The sequence below is a fragment of the Phoenix dactylifera genome, chromosome 9 (assembly GCF_009389715.1).
Source record: "Phoenix dactylifera cultivar Barhee BC4 chromosome 9, palm_55x_up_171113_PBpolish2nd_filt_p, whole genome shotgun sequence".
Lineage (NCBI taxonomy): Eukaryota > Viridiplantae > Streptophyta > Magnoliopsida > Arecales > Arecaceae > Phoenix > Phoenix dactylifera.
In genome coordinates, this window is record NC_052400.1 from 19549108 (window position 1) to 19564562 (window position 15455).

The 15455-nt window shown below is 37.2% G+C and overlaps 1 protein-coding gene across 2 annotated transcripts; it reads left to right on the forward strand.

Annotated features, from left to right (window-relative positions):
* The first annotated feature begins 1092 nt into the window (after window positions 1–1092).
* LOC103710257 (floral homeotic protein AGAMOUS-like) lies at window positions 1093–14410 on the forward strand. Of its 2 annotated transcripts, none has more exons than XM_017843576.3 (9): window positions 1093–1381; window positions 1661–1889; window positions 7017–7098; window positions 13110–13171; window positions 13250–13349; window positions 13453–13494; window positions 13580–13621; window positions 13714–13874; window positions 14034–14410. In XM_017843576.3, the coding sequence occupies exons 2-9, from the start codon at window positions 1708–1710 to the stop codon at window positions 14035–14037; spliced, it is 675 nt and encodes a 224-aa protein (XP_017699065.2). In that variant the 5' UTR covers window positions 1093–1381; window positions 1661–1707; the 3' UTR covers window positions 14038–14410. The 2 variants fall into 2 exon arrangements, with proteins under 2 accessions (XP_017699065.2, XP_008794140.2); XM_008795918.4 differs by having other exon boundaries at window positions 1097–1474.
* The last annotated feature ends 1045 nt before the right edge of the window (window positions 14411–15455 follow it).

The following is a 15455-nucleotide window of genomic DNA, read 5'->3' on the forward strand; positions in this document are numbered from 1 at the left end:
GTACGAGATCAGATGCGAGTAAAGGATCTAATGAGTAGCATCAAGATGTGGTACCAAGGATAGACAGTATGACATGATAATGTGGTGTCTTAGTTTGCAGCAATTTGCAAGCCTCTTGCATAATGGTGCCATTGAACTCTTGGAAATTGGTACCCTAGTAAAAAGCTCGAAGCAATGTTGCAAATCATCCAATTTTGAAGCTAAAGCACTCGTATGAGTAAACTTGTTTGAGGAAATGGGAGGCCGAGCCACCCAATTTTTTGAAACATAAGAGTCAAAGGAGACGGGAATGGAGTGTACAATACGAAGGTAGGAAGGGAATAAGTAACTGACAGTGAAAAAATGTAGATGAGACAGCAAGCAATATGATGAGGAGAAAATCGCACCCGGCTGATATATATAGTTAGGAGTTAAGTTCAGCTCCTGACTCTCATGTAAATTCGAAGAATGCAGGCGAGGGAGATGGTTCCTTTGAGGGGTTAAGCAAAAGAGAAATAATTCGGCATTGTACAACAAGATGTCATGGCATTTTCTACAATAGTGGGGTGGAATCATTGAGGGTGTCGGTATACAACAACGACATGTCATTGCCGTTTCTGCTACAAATCGATCGAGCGTTTAGAGACTGTTGGTCATCAATCCACTGTGGAACCTTTGATTTGGTCGTTTGAGATCAAAACGTGAACCAGAGGACCCTTGGGAAGTGGTGGAAGTGAACCCCACCAGAGGCAACATGATCAGAAAGCCAAGGCCACATAATGAGGCAAGATCCGGGGAAGATGGAGGGCAGGAACTCGTAACTATTTGTGATAGTAGAAGCATACAAAGAAAAATGAGCAGATGGGAGGAGGTTAGTGCAGTAGAGTTAGATGTCGCATTCCCCAATTAAAAATCCCACTAGGTTCGGAACCCCTCATCTCTTGGATGATGGCAAAGAAAACATCAATCAAGAGGGAAGAAATGAAAGGACAGTGCAGCCCCCTTCGCCCCAGTCCCCACCCTCCGTTTTACTTTTCTGCAGTAACATTAGTTTTAGTGCAACTCAGCACAACGTCGCATTCACAGCCCATTCACGTTCTCAAAGTTCCTCTCTCTCTCTCTCTCGTCCCCAGTCCCCACCATCATCCCATCCATGAAACTGATGACAAGGGAGATGAATCAATAACTGGTCCTTGCTTTGCATTTGCTGCTATACAGATAGGAGCACATAGATTGAGAGAGAAGAAATAATAGAGCGGAGTGGAGGAACGACAAGTGGAAGGAAGGAGGGTTGGTTCTCCAAGTCTATAAATAACCTCTCCGGTATCCAAAAGCGACCCTCCTCCCACTCTAAGCATCTCTCTTTCTAGAGAGGATAGAAAGAGGCCAAGGACAGACTCCAGTTAGAATTGCTCTCTCTCTTTTTTTTTTTCTTTTCCTCAGACTTTCTCCTTCCCCTAACCACCCCACTCCTCCACCTTCCCATCTTATACCGGTAAGTAAAAAGGAAAAGAAAAATTATGTATAAAAAAGAAGAGTGATCATTTCTCCGTTCAGATCCCAGTTCCATCCCTTACCCATTTGCCGTTGCTAGCTGTATTATAAGAAGTCAGCCATCGTGATTGGCTTCCAATTTCTGCTCTTCACCTTCCACACCGGTCCTTTCTTTTGTTTCTTTCAGGCGAAGACAGGATCGAAGAAGCAGCTACACTGGAGCGGCCGGAGAAGATGGGACGGGGAAAGATCGAGATCAAGAGGATAGAGAACACAACCAACCGGCAGGTGACCTTCTGCAAGCGCCGCAATGGCCTGCTCAAAAAGGCCTATGAATTGTCCGTGCTCTGCGACGCGGAGGTTGCTCTCGTCATCTTCTCGACCCGCGGCCGCCTCTACGAGTATGCCAACGATAGGTGATGTTCTTTGACATCTTTGATGATCTACCGTGGCTACCAGCCTCCCTCTTGCTTCACTTCCATGCCAAAACGAGCCACTTTTTTTTGCTGGGGAAAATAGTCTGCAGCTTCCATGTTTCAACTTTTTCTGAAAGGAAAAGGGAATTATTTTCTTTAGGACTTGTTGGATTGCTGATGGGGTTTGTTTTTGTTGTTTGTTCCTTTTGGTTTTCTGTAGTTAGATCTGAACTGGTGGTAGATCTAACAGCATGGGGGGAAACCCATCCTGTGAGTGCTAGGATGTTTACATAGATTTAGTACAGTGCGGTGCTGAGCTTACATTTGCTAGCCTGGTGGTCCTGTTCTTTTCTTCCTCTATTAATTCGCTTTCCTTTCTCACCGATGTGGTGGTGTAATTGTGTAAGCTTCCTGTTTGGAGATCCATCTCTTATTATAAAATAAAATTCTTTCTCTTTTGTTCCCTTTCCATGCTTTCTTGGCTGGAAGCATAGATCTGTGGAAAGAGGAGTGGTAGGAATAGTAAGGTGAGGTTATTAAGGATGGGGGCTTGGAGTGGTTGGGGTATTGGTATTATGGGAAACAAATCCCTCCCTCCCCTTTTGATCTCAGCCTTGCCATTTCCTCCCTCTGCTATACTCCTCTCATCCTCCCTCTCTCTCAAAACCCTCTCTCTCTCTCTCTCTCTCTCTCTCTCTCTCTCTCTCTCTCTCTCTCTCTTCACGTCACCCATCAGCGTAAGAAAGCCTGCTTGGAGCTGTCACGCTTCCATTACCCCATTCCTTAGCCAAAGTACTCCCCTCCTTCTCACACGTCATTCCTCTATTCCTGTCTCATTACCCATTGCGACCAATGGCCGGTTAGGGTTTCTCCGGTGCGGATTAGGGTTTCTTTGAAACCCTGCTTTCCCATTCTACCCCTCTGTCCCTTTCTCTCTCTACGTATGTTACTAGTTGCTAGCTACCATGAATCTTAGGAGGGAGCCCTTCACTTCTTCCCGTTCTGACACCATCTCTGCAACCCCCTCAAGACTCTCTCTCCCTCTCCCCCCTCGCTCCCACCTCTCCGTCGAAAGATATAATATTTTGAGGGAGTCGAAGGGGTACGGAGGAGGACTGGACTGGGAAGCCAATGGGGTGATTGTACTGCGGGGAGGTTTGCACGGAAAGACGACAGAGACTGAGAAGAAGAGGGTCAGAAGAAGGGCAGGGGGTGGAGGCGATCGAGGTGGGCAAAGGAGGGTGGGAGACGGTGATTGCACCGCAGGTAAAGGGTGCGGCGACCAGCTGGGATGGCCGCGCACGGCGGTCTCTAGGGCGGAACTGGTCGGGCCAATCATATCGTGGGATCGCGTGCCAGCGTGGCAGAGAGGAGCCAATCGGATCCTCGAGGAAACTAAGGTTAGAGAAAGGTCGCGTGAAGGAAGACAGGACTCGGGCTTTGGGAATCCAAGTTATTATTTTATTTATTTGCGCGGTGACATCCACCCTTTCTCCTCCTCGTAGATTAATATATTCAATTTGTTTTTTTGTTTGCTACAATCAATTAGTTTACTCTATTATTTTATGTTCGAAGAGATTGGGGATTGGTAAAAACCAGTTAAACTGGATATAAAAGAACATAGAAAGTAGGTAATATTAAATATTTCTTTGACAAGACTTTGGATGACATCTGATCTGAATCTTGAAATCAGTCTGATTCACTCGAGTGACAAAATCTTTTGGATGTTTTTTGGTTGGATACGTGATCTATTAAAATGCATGCTAAGGGGTATGACAATGTGTGTTTGTTGTGAGGTTGTGGGTACAAAGTTTGAACGGTGCGTTGAGGACCTGAGCTGATTTGTGGCAAAATATTTCTAAAAATCACCATGTCTAAGGGCAGAAAGGTTTTTGGTTTTTTGTAAAAAAAAAGATATATCACTATTTTGTGATCACACGCTTTTGCTGTGTCTCTGCATGTGTGGGCTCCATTGCCAAAATTATTAGCTACTGTTTTCTTTTTGATCTACCAATTAAAACATTCTTGTTTAATTTAACCTTAGAACGTTCTTAAAATTGGGTCGTTCCTGTCAAGCAATTGAAGCCATAGGTTTAGGATAGAGAAAATATTTTTCTTTCTAATGGGCTTTGCAAAAGTAAGTTAGGGGGTTTTCAATAATTTCTTATGAACTAACTTCTGATTTTGTCTCTTTGAAAGCAAACATCTGCATCCAAGCTCTCTATATCAAAATATATAAGGAAAGCTTAATAAAGTAAGATAACATTTTGAGTTCCTTGAAATCAGCCATATTGCCTAATGTTATATATCCTATACTTTACTTGATCAATGACTCATACTGGCCAACGAAGTCTGATAACCTTTTTTTATTTTGAGACAGAAACTCTCAAATTTGAACTTTATGGTACCAAAAAGACTCTTTTCTTTCTTCTTTTTTTTCTTTGGTACAACCAAGACTTTCGATGATCTACTACCAAGCAATCAGGGCCACATCAATGGAGACCTTGTCTGCTAATCTCTTCATGGCTAATGTTAGAGATACCATCACTTCGTTGAGTAGCCTTGTGGAAGGGAGCTTACCAGTGTTGTGCTAACTTCCAGATTCTAAGAATGAAACATAATTCTGATTAAAAAAAAAAGAATGCACAATATTTTAATGTGAACAACTACCGACTCAAGTACCATAAATTTGTAATATAGTAAATCTTGGTAAGTTGTTGCTCTTGTAATTTATTCTTTGGAAAAAAATAATATTTTTTCCTTTCTTCTTGAATATTTGTGAGCTGAGGCATGAGAAGTCGGCTAGATATCCTTCTTGACTTTGCATTTTTTCCCCCTAATTATGGAACAAAATTTAGAGTAGGAAATTCTCTCTCTCTCTCTCTCTCTCTCATAATGAAATAAAAATAGTACCATTGTGAACTTGAAGATTGATGAATCACTCCAGTTTGAATCAGTGCAAGATCATTCTTTATCCAACTACAGCCCTGCACAATGCTTTTTATTTGATGCCCGTTATCAGGAATTATTTCACAAACAAGGAGAAAAACCTAGTTTTGAATTTTTTCTACATTCAGCTAAATTTTACCATCTATATAAATTTGATGAAGTATTAGTAGAAATAGGAAAAACATGCTAAACGTTTTTAAAATGACATGCTCAAGTTTATTGTTTGTTTGGCATTTTTAGGCTTGGCTGTTGCTTGTCATTTGTTTTTTCTAATACTTCATCTTTCTATTGATAGCTAGCTCTTGCTTACTCAAAATCCCTTAAATAATTATTGATAAGTGTATGATCATCTTCTTTGTGAAAGGGTATGGATAACTAAATGCAAATACTCAATATATTTACAATTCATTAGACTTATGTTGCTTCATTAAAGATTGTGCAAAAAAGAAAACCTCTTCGATTAAGATTTTTGTGAAGTGCAGCATTTGCTTGTAGCTAGGGAAACATGCTACTGGCCGATGATGACTTAATTTCAAGCCAATATTGGCATGGACAAATTGAAATTATAGTTGTAATACTTGTAGTACTTAACTATTCAATAGATTAGTTTCACAATGATGCCTAGTCTATGTTGAAGAAAAGTAGTATTAGAATACTGATGTCCATGAGCCATAAAATTCTTCATTAACCTTATGAAAGTTCCTAAAACTATGAACATATTAACATATCAATTCCTATACCTACAAATATACAGAAATACCTACTCCCACTAAAGTTATTGCAGATTAGCAAGTCATCTGTTTAGTAAAATCTATCCACAGCATTACATCCCTTCTAGTCCCGAATTATCTTTTTTCGATTCCAACTTTGCATGAAATTTATACTGCTTTCGTTGGTTGATTCAGGGCCTTCAAATTTACTAGCTAGTTGAACTTCTTTGTACTTAGGATGCTAATAGACTATTGAGCACAGGTGAGATTTTTTTTTATCACATATATTATTGGATATTTCTTTCAAGATTTCTTTTGGAAAAGGAACTGGGATGGAAGAACCAAACACCAGTTTCTTGTATCAATAGAAGAGACTTTACCAACTTGGCCAGTTGACACCAACATGTTCTTTGAGGAGTGTACATCACCATCATGGAAGCTTTGAATGTTGGACACTTGCTAATCCTTTTTACATTTATCTCTTGTTAGTCCGACATTAGTTCTTCTACCATGATCATAGTTTGACATTGCAATCTTTCCTATAAAATAAATGATTTGCATGTGAGAATGGCTCAAATGAACTGGCTGTTGCAGATAATCAAACTTTTCAATATAACCACTGATTTTAGATCATCTCAGCCTTTGGATAAGTTGTCATCATAAAAAGAAATAAAATATTCTAATATATTTGATAAATTCCATAAGTGGAACATAAATTTTTTTAAGAGCAAAAAAATGGGCAAGGTCAATGAATTTAAATGGAAGACGTTAGATTATGTGATTGAAGTATAGTGGGTAGTTTGAGAAATTCAATCATATTCTAGTGTCTTGTGAGGAAGATATTATATAAAGGTAAACTTTATATTTTCTTCAAAGAGCAGATTTTCTTTCACGCCATGCCTCACCTCACAAGATATTTGCAAGGACAAGGTCACATTCTTTTCTAGAATTGTTTAATTCAACTTTAAAGGTGTAGGATTGCATAATCAAAATATCAAAATAAATACTGAAAATAATATGTTGTTATTTTTCATGACAAGTAATGTAACAGATCATGAGAGAATGATTATTAATTTAGCGAAAGCTTAACATATAACAGATCTTTAACCATATAGAAAAGGGTGAAATCCTTCATTTATCAGCCCGCGAATCACCCTCTTGGAAGGCTGCAACTGATGCTTAACTGTGTCAGATCAAATATTGGGCCGAAAATGGGAAGGAAGATGCACTGGTTAAATTCCCAGAAATATTCAATCACAGCAGAGACCTTTTTTTGAGTTTTATTTGTAAGATGATATGTCGATAAAATAGATTGAACTATCATGAAATGCAACATAAGAAAGTGAAATTCTGGACGAATAATTGTAATCAAGCAATCAATATAACTGAATATGTCCTAGTGAAGTGAAAGGTTTTGAAAGACATGACTTTTAATGTTTTGATTAACGTTGTTATTCTGGGAGTGCAGTGTGAAAGGTACTATCGAGAGGTACAAAAAAGCATGTACTGATACCTCTAACTCTGGATCTGTCTCTGAAGCTAATTTCCAGGTAACCTCCCTTGTCATAATTCACTTCTTTACCTTTTTATAATGCAAGCATAAATTTGGAGAGCTGTGTTCATTGGCTCATCCTCATTGCTAGAGTATATGTGAGCACCAGATGCGTTCTCATCCTCATTGCTAGAGTATATATGTGCACCGGAAGCTTTCTTTCTATCAGCTAACATTTAAAGCAATATATCATACATCTATATTAGCTAATCCCTCTCTATGTGATGCCCGAATATCAACAATTGTGCACAAAATGACCGGTTCACACTTTTCTTTTTGGCAAACTTGCAAAGTACTTTTGTTGATTCGCAAGTCTAAATGGTACATGAGTGCTAGAAGAAAAAATAGTATTAGGACCCTAATGTTTCTGTTATAATTATCTTCTCTAATTTGATCTTTAATTCAAGTTGTTGCTTGTAGCATTTATCTTTCTGAATTATAGGTGTCATGATTTTCTTTTTGGCAAACTTGCGGAGTACTTTTGTTGATTCGCAAGTCTAAATGGTACATGAGTGCTAGAAGGAAAAATAGTATTAGGACCCTAATGTTTCTGTTATAATAATCTTCTCTAATTTGATCTTTAATTCAAGTTGTTGCTTGTAGCATTTATCTTTCTGAATTATAGGTGTCATGATTTTGTATAATAGAATGCGTGCTTAGAATGATATAATTATCATACGACTTACTAATACATGTATGCTTAATTCTTCTTGAACATATTTTCCAGTTTTTGAATCTGTGATGTCTATAAATACTTCAAGTACCATAATGGTGATGTCTTGAAAGTAAATATCGCTTGAAAGTGATCCTTAAAAAATGCCCTTAGAATCCACTTACATTAAGGTCTTCTTTCAGATGTTTGAAGGTTCTTTCTTTGAAGCAATTGAATAATATAAAGCTCTGAATATCTCTACAGAAACAAGGTCCAATAACGTTATGGCCAAAGGCGGAGAGTAATGTTTGTATCAGCTCACCAATGACCTTGTTTTTCACTTCTTAACCACAACTGTTAATTGAGAATACGCTTGATTTGAGTGGAGTAATGCACATAAAGTCTTTCCATCTCGGTTCTCTTGGGGTTATTGAAACCATCATTATAAACCTGTTGACAAAAAAATGCACCAGCCTTTGATGGTAAGATGCTTTCAAATAAGTAGTCCTTATCATGGCATGGATCTTAAAGAATCTACCTGAAGATAGATATATGATTTAGAGTTTTAACTTTCTCTTCTTAATATGAAGCATGGTGATCTTACCTGAAGGCCTCATACTTTTACATAGTTTAACTTAGGACTCTCCCTTTCTAGGCTCTATTTGGCGTGAAAAACAACCTTCCAGGAAGTCCTACATTGTATACAATAAGCAGTAAGGATGCCTTCTCCATAAACCGGAGGGTAGGCCAAGACTATTTTTAACTTTCCACTCATAATGGTCTTTTAGAATACTAGAAGGATGACAAAAACTTATCAAGATAACTTCTCAAGATAACTCAAGAGTGCCAAAATGCTAATTTGGAGCTCTTGCTTCATGCATTTTAGATTGTTATCTTAATCTCCTCAAAAGAATGAGTATCTTGGTAGTATTGATGTCCCTAGCTCCTATTATCATGAGTTACTATTACTAGTATGAGAGCCAAAAACTGAAAATGGACAAATATTACCAAAATGGAGGATCTTTGCCAACAAAAAGCAACTACGGAGGCTTTTCTTTCATACAATATTTAGTTCATCTGTATGAAGTGAAAACCTAAAGCTTAACCTTCATGAAGACACATTTTGTCGAATAACCACTACCTGTGCACTAGTCATTCCCTCCCAATTCATTATTAGTGAAGCAAGAAACGTCTCCTGATGGATAATCTGCATTATTCAAGTTGACAAAGAACTTTTTAATAGTTCACTTTGCATATTGCTGTCCATTGTCTTGATAAATGTTCCATTATAAATTTCTTTGATTGTTCTCTTCGATGCATGGACACAACAAAGGGAACACTTCTTAGTATCTAGAAAGAATTCTCATCTTGAACAGACATTAGAAACTAATCCTAGGATAAAGAAGTTACAATTATGAAAGGGTGGTGAATAATCTTAGGACATGTGATACCCTCCCTTTCTTCATATAAATTTCTGCATTTAAGGGTTTATTTTGATAGATAAACTTGCTAATATTCTTAATTTTTTACTACCAATCTTTTAAGAAGTAATGTAAATTTTCATAATCCACATTCTTCCAAGGAGGAATATTTTCTGAGAGAAAAACCCATTCATTTCCCTTCAACCATTCGATATCATTCTGCGCCATTGCGATAGTAACAGTAGGTGGTCATTTTGCAGTCCTTCCAAAGCAAAGACACAGTACAGATTGATCATTGACCCAGTCAGATTGGTCAACCACAATTTTTCTTTTTATCATTCTAAGCCAAATAAAATAAGTTAGGAAAGCTAGAGTGGTTTCAGGACAAGCAAAAATCAGTATTAAGATGGTCCCATAAATGTCTCCCTATCCTAAAGCACTTCAAGCCTTCTTCAAAAGAAATGCATGATAAATTTTTTTAAAAAAAAATTCCCTGTTCCATGCAAATAATATTTGAACATCTGTTTGTCCAACATTTGATCATCGTTCTAGCCATTTTCAATTCCATATTCTGGGAAGGTTAATATCATTTTCTTGACATGCAGCCCACCTGTTTTTTTTTTCTTCTCCTGTTATATATCATTTTTCTCATAGTTTAAGATGGTACCATCATCGTTTGTTCTTTTGGTTGAATATACTATTTAGTTAGCTAGTCTTGTGAGTGATGCTGTGTCACCGAAGGCACATAAATTTGAGGGCACACACATAAGCATAAATTAAGCAAATGGAGAAGTGCACAAATCAGGTCTAGCAAGTAGCAACATCCTCTTTGCCCAGCTTATCTTTTGTCAGCTAAGAATATAATTTGGAGCCAAATGATTATAATGGTTTTGCTTGAGTTACATGGTATATGATAATATACAATTGGGATTTTTTTTTTTTTTGAGCGCAATAAGTAATGGGAATCTGAACAGATTATCAGCTGAAAATTCTTGAGATTACTAGCTTACGTTAACATTAAGCACATATTCTCAAAGAAATAACTGCATACGTATTATGGTAATGATGGACTATTGTTGAAGATGATCATGGTATCCCTTCTAGCAGCCAATCCTTCAATTATGTTAATGGCAGGTTCTGCTTTTTTTTTATCAACTAATGCTAGCAATTTTTAAGAATAACTAGAATCAAATTCTCCCCCAAATTTGGCCACTCCCATGGAAGTCCAAAAATTACTACTATACTATGATATTATGCTAAATATTGTTGGTTGTAAAAGAGGCCAGGATTGGATAATTGGTTTGAATTGTTTGTATTTAGTGAGGTGAAATATTTTAAGTATATATTTTATGTGGATAGGATGATGAATGGTTGAACGGAATAGTAGGGGCGTCTAAAAGGAAATAGTTTTTATTAAAGTAGCAGCGCAGTTTACACGTAGGGAGGCCTTGGTTTTTGGCTGGCTTGCAATGCACCACTACATGCCGCATTCATGCACCCAATATAGACTTTAACAATAAAATAGCAGTGTCTAGATTTTTCTGATTTTTATCTATATCAAATTGGTTAGTTGACGATTTATGCATGCTAGTAATTTCTGAACATTTGTTTCACTTTTACTCTCTCCCTACATACTTTCAGAGGCTTCCAAACATGTCTTACAAATCTCAGCAAATTTGAAGTAGTTTCATCTACGTAGTCGATCTACTGTGAGAATTTCAGCAAAAGCCACATAAGGATACCCAAAATATAATTTCTAATATGATGTCCGGATTCTATCCATTTCACTATGAAAACATCCCTACATGCAAGATAGGAGAGCTACCCTCATGGCAATAAGAAAAAATTTCAACTGTGTTGCATCCTTATGCCAAAACTTTTGTTTAGAGAAGGTAACTTCAACATATTAACACTTCCATCTTTTTCTGATAACTCCATCTCTAGGAAACATTAGCCATCCGGGGTTCTCACCTGCTTGTCCTAGTAAGCCCTAGGTCTTTCTGCCATCTTATTCTGTAAAAGGTATTCATGAGGACATACAATATGAGCCTTAACATGAAAAATTCAGGGTCTATTTAGTGTTGTTGTTTTTGTGTTTTTGCTTCTGTACAAATTAGTAAAATACCATATGAAGATAGATGTTGAAGATAGCACTTTCTCTAACCTTCTGATTTTTCTTTCTTTTATGAAAAAAGCAATGAATCTTTGCTACCAAAAGTTCTAAAAAAATTTCAAACAGTTTCAAAAAACAATGGGGTTTCATCGTACATGCTTTTTCAATATAGTTCATTTTATTTCTTGGATTTTTGAAAACAAAAGCAATATCAAAAGGCCCTTAATCATTGTTGCCTGTTGGCAGCTAGAGAATTTATTCACCTTTTCCTTCCATTTGTAGTTATATAGGAGCAAAAGGATTTGTTTCCGTCAAACTTTTCATGACAAAAGTTTGCATCCTTAGATGGTACTTTCTCCCATTAGGGCTCAAATGTACTTTCCTATCAATTTTATCAATATCGACTATATAATCACAACTGGCACCTTCTTGCATGTCTCAACTCCCAAGCCCCGACTTGTTGAGATGTCTGAAATTAAACCAATTTGTTTAACTATAAAGTGCATACATTTGTAGGTTTGTTTATTGATGAGAAAGTTCAAGAAGATGTTTTTCTAGAACCCATGTAAGTACTCATTTCTTCTGTCTTTCGGGAAATTGTAATGCATTGATATAAAGTGTTACAAAGGGCCATTGTGGAACCAGAAGCGGAATACAATAATATTTTGGTCCCCGTCTATCATCTCCTTCTCGTCTTGTTCTCTACTTAAATAACCACTTCTGCATACCTTCCACTCTTTAGATATTTGCCTTTTGATTATGTAACCATTGTTATAGAGGAATAGTCTAATTGAAATTTTCCATGCTGCTACTGTTTCCTGACAAGGTCTATGTTTCGAGGCAACTAGAGCACAAAAGGACATTTGTCCTCCACATCTGCACATGACATGCACATTTGATATGGTCATAGCAAGTTAAATATATGGTTCGTAACTAGTTTGAACTTCAATTAGACAAATGGAGCCCAACAAAATTTTGAATTTCTTACAACAACACACATAGCTGTTGCAGTTCTGTTGCTTACCAAGTATCTCAAAAGGAAAAATAAACCGTGCATGGTTGGTTCTCAAAGCAGTCTATGTTTAGTATTTGATGTGTTTGCTCATGGAAAGCACTTTCTTGTGATGTTAATACAGCTAAATCACAATGATGGTCTTATAATAAGAGCAGACAGCTGTGTAATGCTGATGCTTACCAAGTCTCTCAAAGGAAACTTAGGCTATGTATGGTCAGTTCTCAAAGCAATCTAGGTTTAGTGTTTGTGCATGGAAAGCACTTTCTTGTGATCTTCTTTCTGCTTAATCACATCGGCGGTCTTATATAGATTGGCAGTGTGACAGATCAAAGCATTCGAGGATAACAAGGGCATCTGGTTGCTTGATTATAGACTGCATCAGTCCACTCAATTATGCAAGAATTACTAGATGTTGTGTTAAAGTCGATCATCGTAGCATCATTAGCGCATTTAGAAAGATGAAAGTAAAGAATCTTGGCTATCTAATATTATTTGAAGTCTGCTTCTGCTCTGATCCGTGCTTAAATCAATACGGATTAACTAAAACTGCTTATTTGTGCTTGATTGTGAACAATCTAATCGTTTGTAATGCTGACATATAAAGTTCCATTCATATAATTGATTGTTCTTTCTATGTTTAACTTGCATTTCATTAGGCAATCAAATCTTTCATGGAACACTATCTTTTGAATTTCAAACTAATAAATGCTGTTTTCTGCTAATATTCCAAGTTGGCAGTTTAAATTATTACATTCCTTCATATATATTTCCTCATATAACAACCTTAACCCTTTACGATCTATATTAGTATTATCAACAAGAATCATCAAAACTGCGCCAGCAAATAACCAACCTACAGAATTCAAACAGGTAACGTGCATGCTTGAGCTAGCATTGTCCTTCTAGGGCTGTGGAGTTGCTGGTTCTAACGAGTCCTTCGATTTGTAGGAATTTGATGGGAGAGTCTCTTGGCTCTATGAACCTTCGGGACCTGAAGCAGCTGGAGGGTAGGTTGGAAAAGGGCATAAACAAAATAAGAACTAAAAAGGTAGTCATCCAGGAAGAATACTTGCCATAAAATCTTCTGCATGCATTTGCTTCTACTTTTGCACATCTATCTGTTCTTATTGGCTGTTTTTTTATTGTGTCAGAATGAGTTGCTACTTGCTGAAATTGAATACATGCAGAAAAGGGTAATGATCGAGTCTGTCTCGAGCATTTTGATTTCTCATTATTTTGTTTTGTTGTCTACAATACTTTGGTTTCATTATTTCTTAGGAGTTGGAGCTGCAAAGTGCGAACATGTACCTAAGGAACAAGGTCTACCCCCCCCCCCCCCCTCTCCCTCTCTCTCCCTCTCTCTCTCCACTTTGTGACCTCATTTAATTGAGAAGTAGCTTATGTGGAAACAGATAACCGAGAATGAGAGAGCACAGCAACAGATGAATATGTTACCCCCGACGACTGAATATGAGGTCATGCCTCCATATGATTCAAGGAACTTCCTGCCAATGAATCTAATGCAAAGCAATCAGCATTACTCTCACCAGCAGCAGACAGCTCTCCAACTTGGGTACCAACTTGCCTTGGATCACCAAATTTCCTAACAACAATCATGCATACCATCTGCATACTGCTATCATTCCATTCCTTTGCTCCTCAATCATTTGTTGTATTCTGTTAATAAGAGTTGCGACTAATTCATTTCATCTCATCTTTTGTTTTTGGGTAGATGAGACCAGGAAATGATCCATGATTGGTGGTTCTGCAACATCAAACCTGTAGGTGTAGAGTTGGAATACTTGAATGTAGTAGTTTGTGGTAAGTTATGTTGAGAACACTAAACAGATGATGTGGATGAAGATTGCCCGAGTTGGGAGCCTTTCCTCCAAAAAAGACTCATAAGACAATTGGGTGCAGATTGTTATATATAAACAATTCCACTTGTATTCTCTTAACTGCATGCGTTCATATTGCAGCATATAGGACTTAAATAGTGTTTTTCTTATTTGTCGGGGTCATTAAAGATCATGTTATTTTCTTGCTTTTATTGTTGCAGGATACTCATGGGATATTAGCAATCTTAATTTCCCCTTTTTTTTTTGAGAAGTAGTAATCTTAATTTCTGAAAATCTGGATGATGAGGTTTTTCTTTTGCGCAAAATAAGTGACGTCTGAGTACTGAGGTGGATGACAACTGTTACATTAGTCAAATTTGAAGATATCTAGGATGGGAATGCTTTGACGGTGTTCCAGTAAAATTAGGTGCACAATTTGACTTGTTAGGTTTTACAAATGGCAGTGGAATGGAGATACCGTCAACCAGGATATGGTGATGGGACAGAAGTTGGTATTTTACTTGATAATGTATCCATCCCATCTCAGTACGCAGTTACGCAGTGTGATGATATCTCACTAGATACTTGAGAAGTTCAACATCCCTCTGTGTTGCTAGGATAAAATATTAGTCATGACCAATGACTAATACCAACTTCAAAATTGAGAGAATGATGTTTATCTTGTTGTATTGGTTATGGAAAATGGGGTCAGCTTTTTCAGTTTTTTGAGAATCATTGTTGGTTTCCACTTGAATTCTATTTTTAATTTATTCTACCTAGTATCCCATCAAGAATAGATATTTTTATATACTATCAAAGTTTTATCCTTTAGCTATTTTTAGTTTTCTCCGTTTTGGAAAAGGATAAAATTGATATCACTATTTAAGTAACATAGGAAGGCTGCCGTCATCCTATTGGGAAAATGAAGGGTTCATGAGTTCAAAGTTCAAATGTTGTGGTGAGATGTAGTTGGCCGCCTTTTTTTTTCGGAACAAGGATACGTGGATCTAAGTCTTGTTTTTTTATGCCGTCGAGGACTCCTCCATGATTTCTTATGCAATAGAGAAATTGATCTTATATCCGCATTCTTGTCCTATAAATATTGGTAGCAAGTTATAGTGAGGGTCCGTATTTTATAAGTCCTTTGGTTTTGATCCCGGATGATAGCGAGAGAGAAAATTAGGTTAGCTTCTAGCTATAGATTTTATTAATAAAATTTTGTTTTAGTTCTCCTTCAAGTATTCTCTCTTCAATATTATTTTCTTCTTGCAATTCTCTTCGCAAATATTTTTTTCTTTAGTATTTGTTCTGGGCTG

Bases quoted from the DNA above. Each gene is read 5' to 3' on its own strand.
- LOC103710257 (XM_017843576.3), top strand. From the start codon at position 1,708: ATGGGACGGGGAAAGATCGAGATCAAGAGGATAGAGAACACAACCAAC. The intron at 1,890-7,016 runs GTGATGTTCTTT...CTGGGAGTGCAG, and splicing joins TACGAGTATGCCAACGATAG to TGTGAAAGGTACTATCGAGA. The intron at 13,350-13,452 runs GTAGTCATCCAG...TTATTGTGTCAG, and splicing joins ACAAAATAAGAACTAAAAAG to AATGAGTTGCTACTTGCTGA.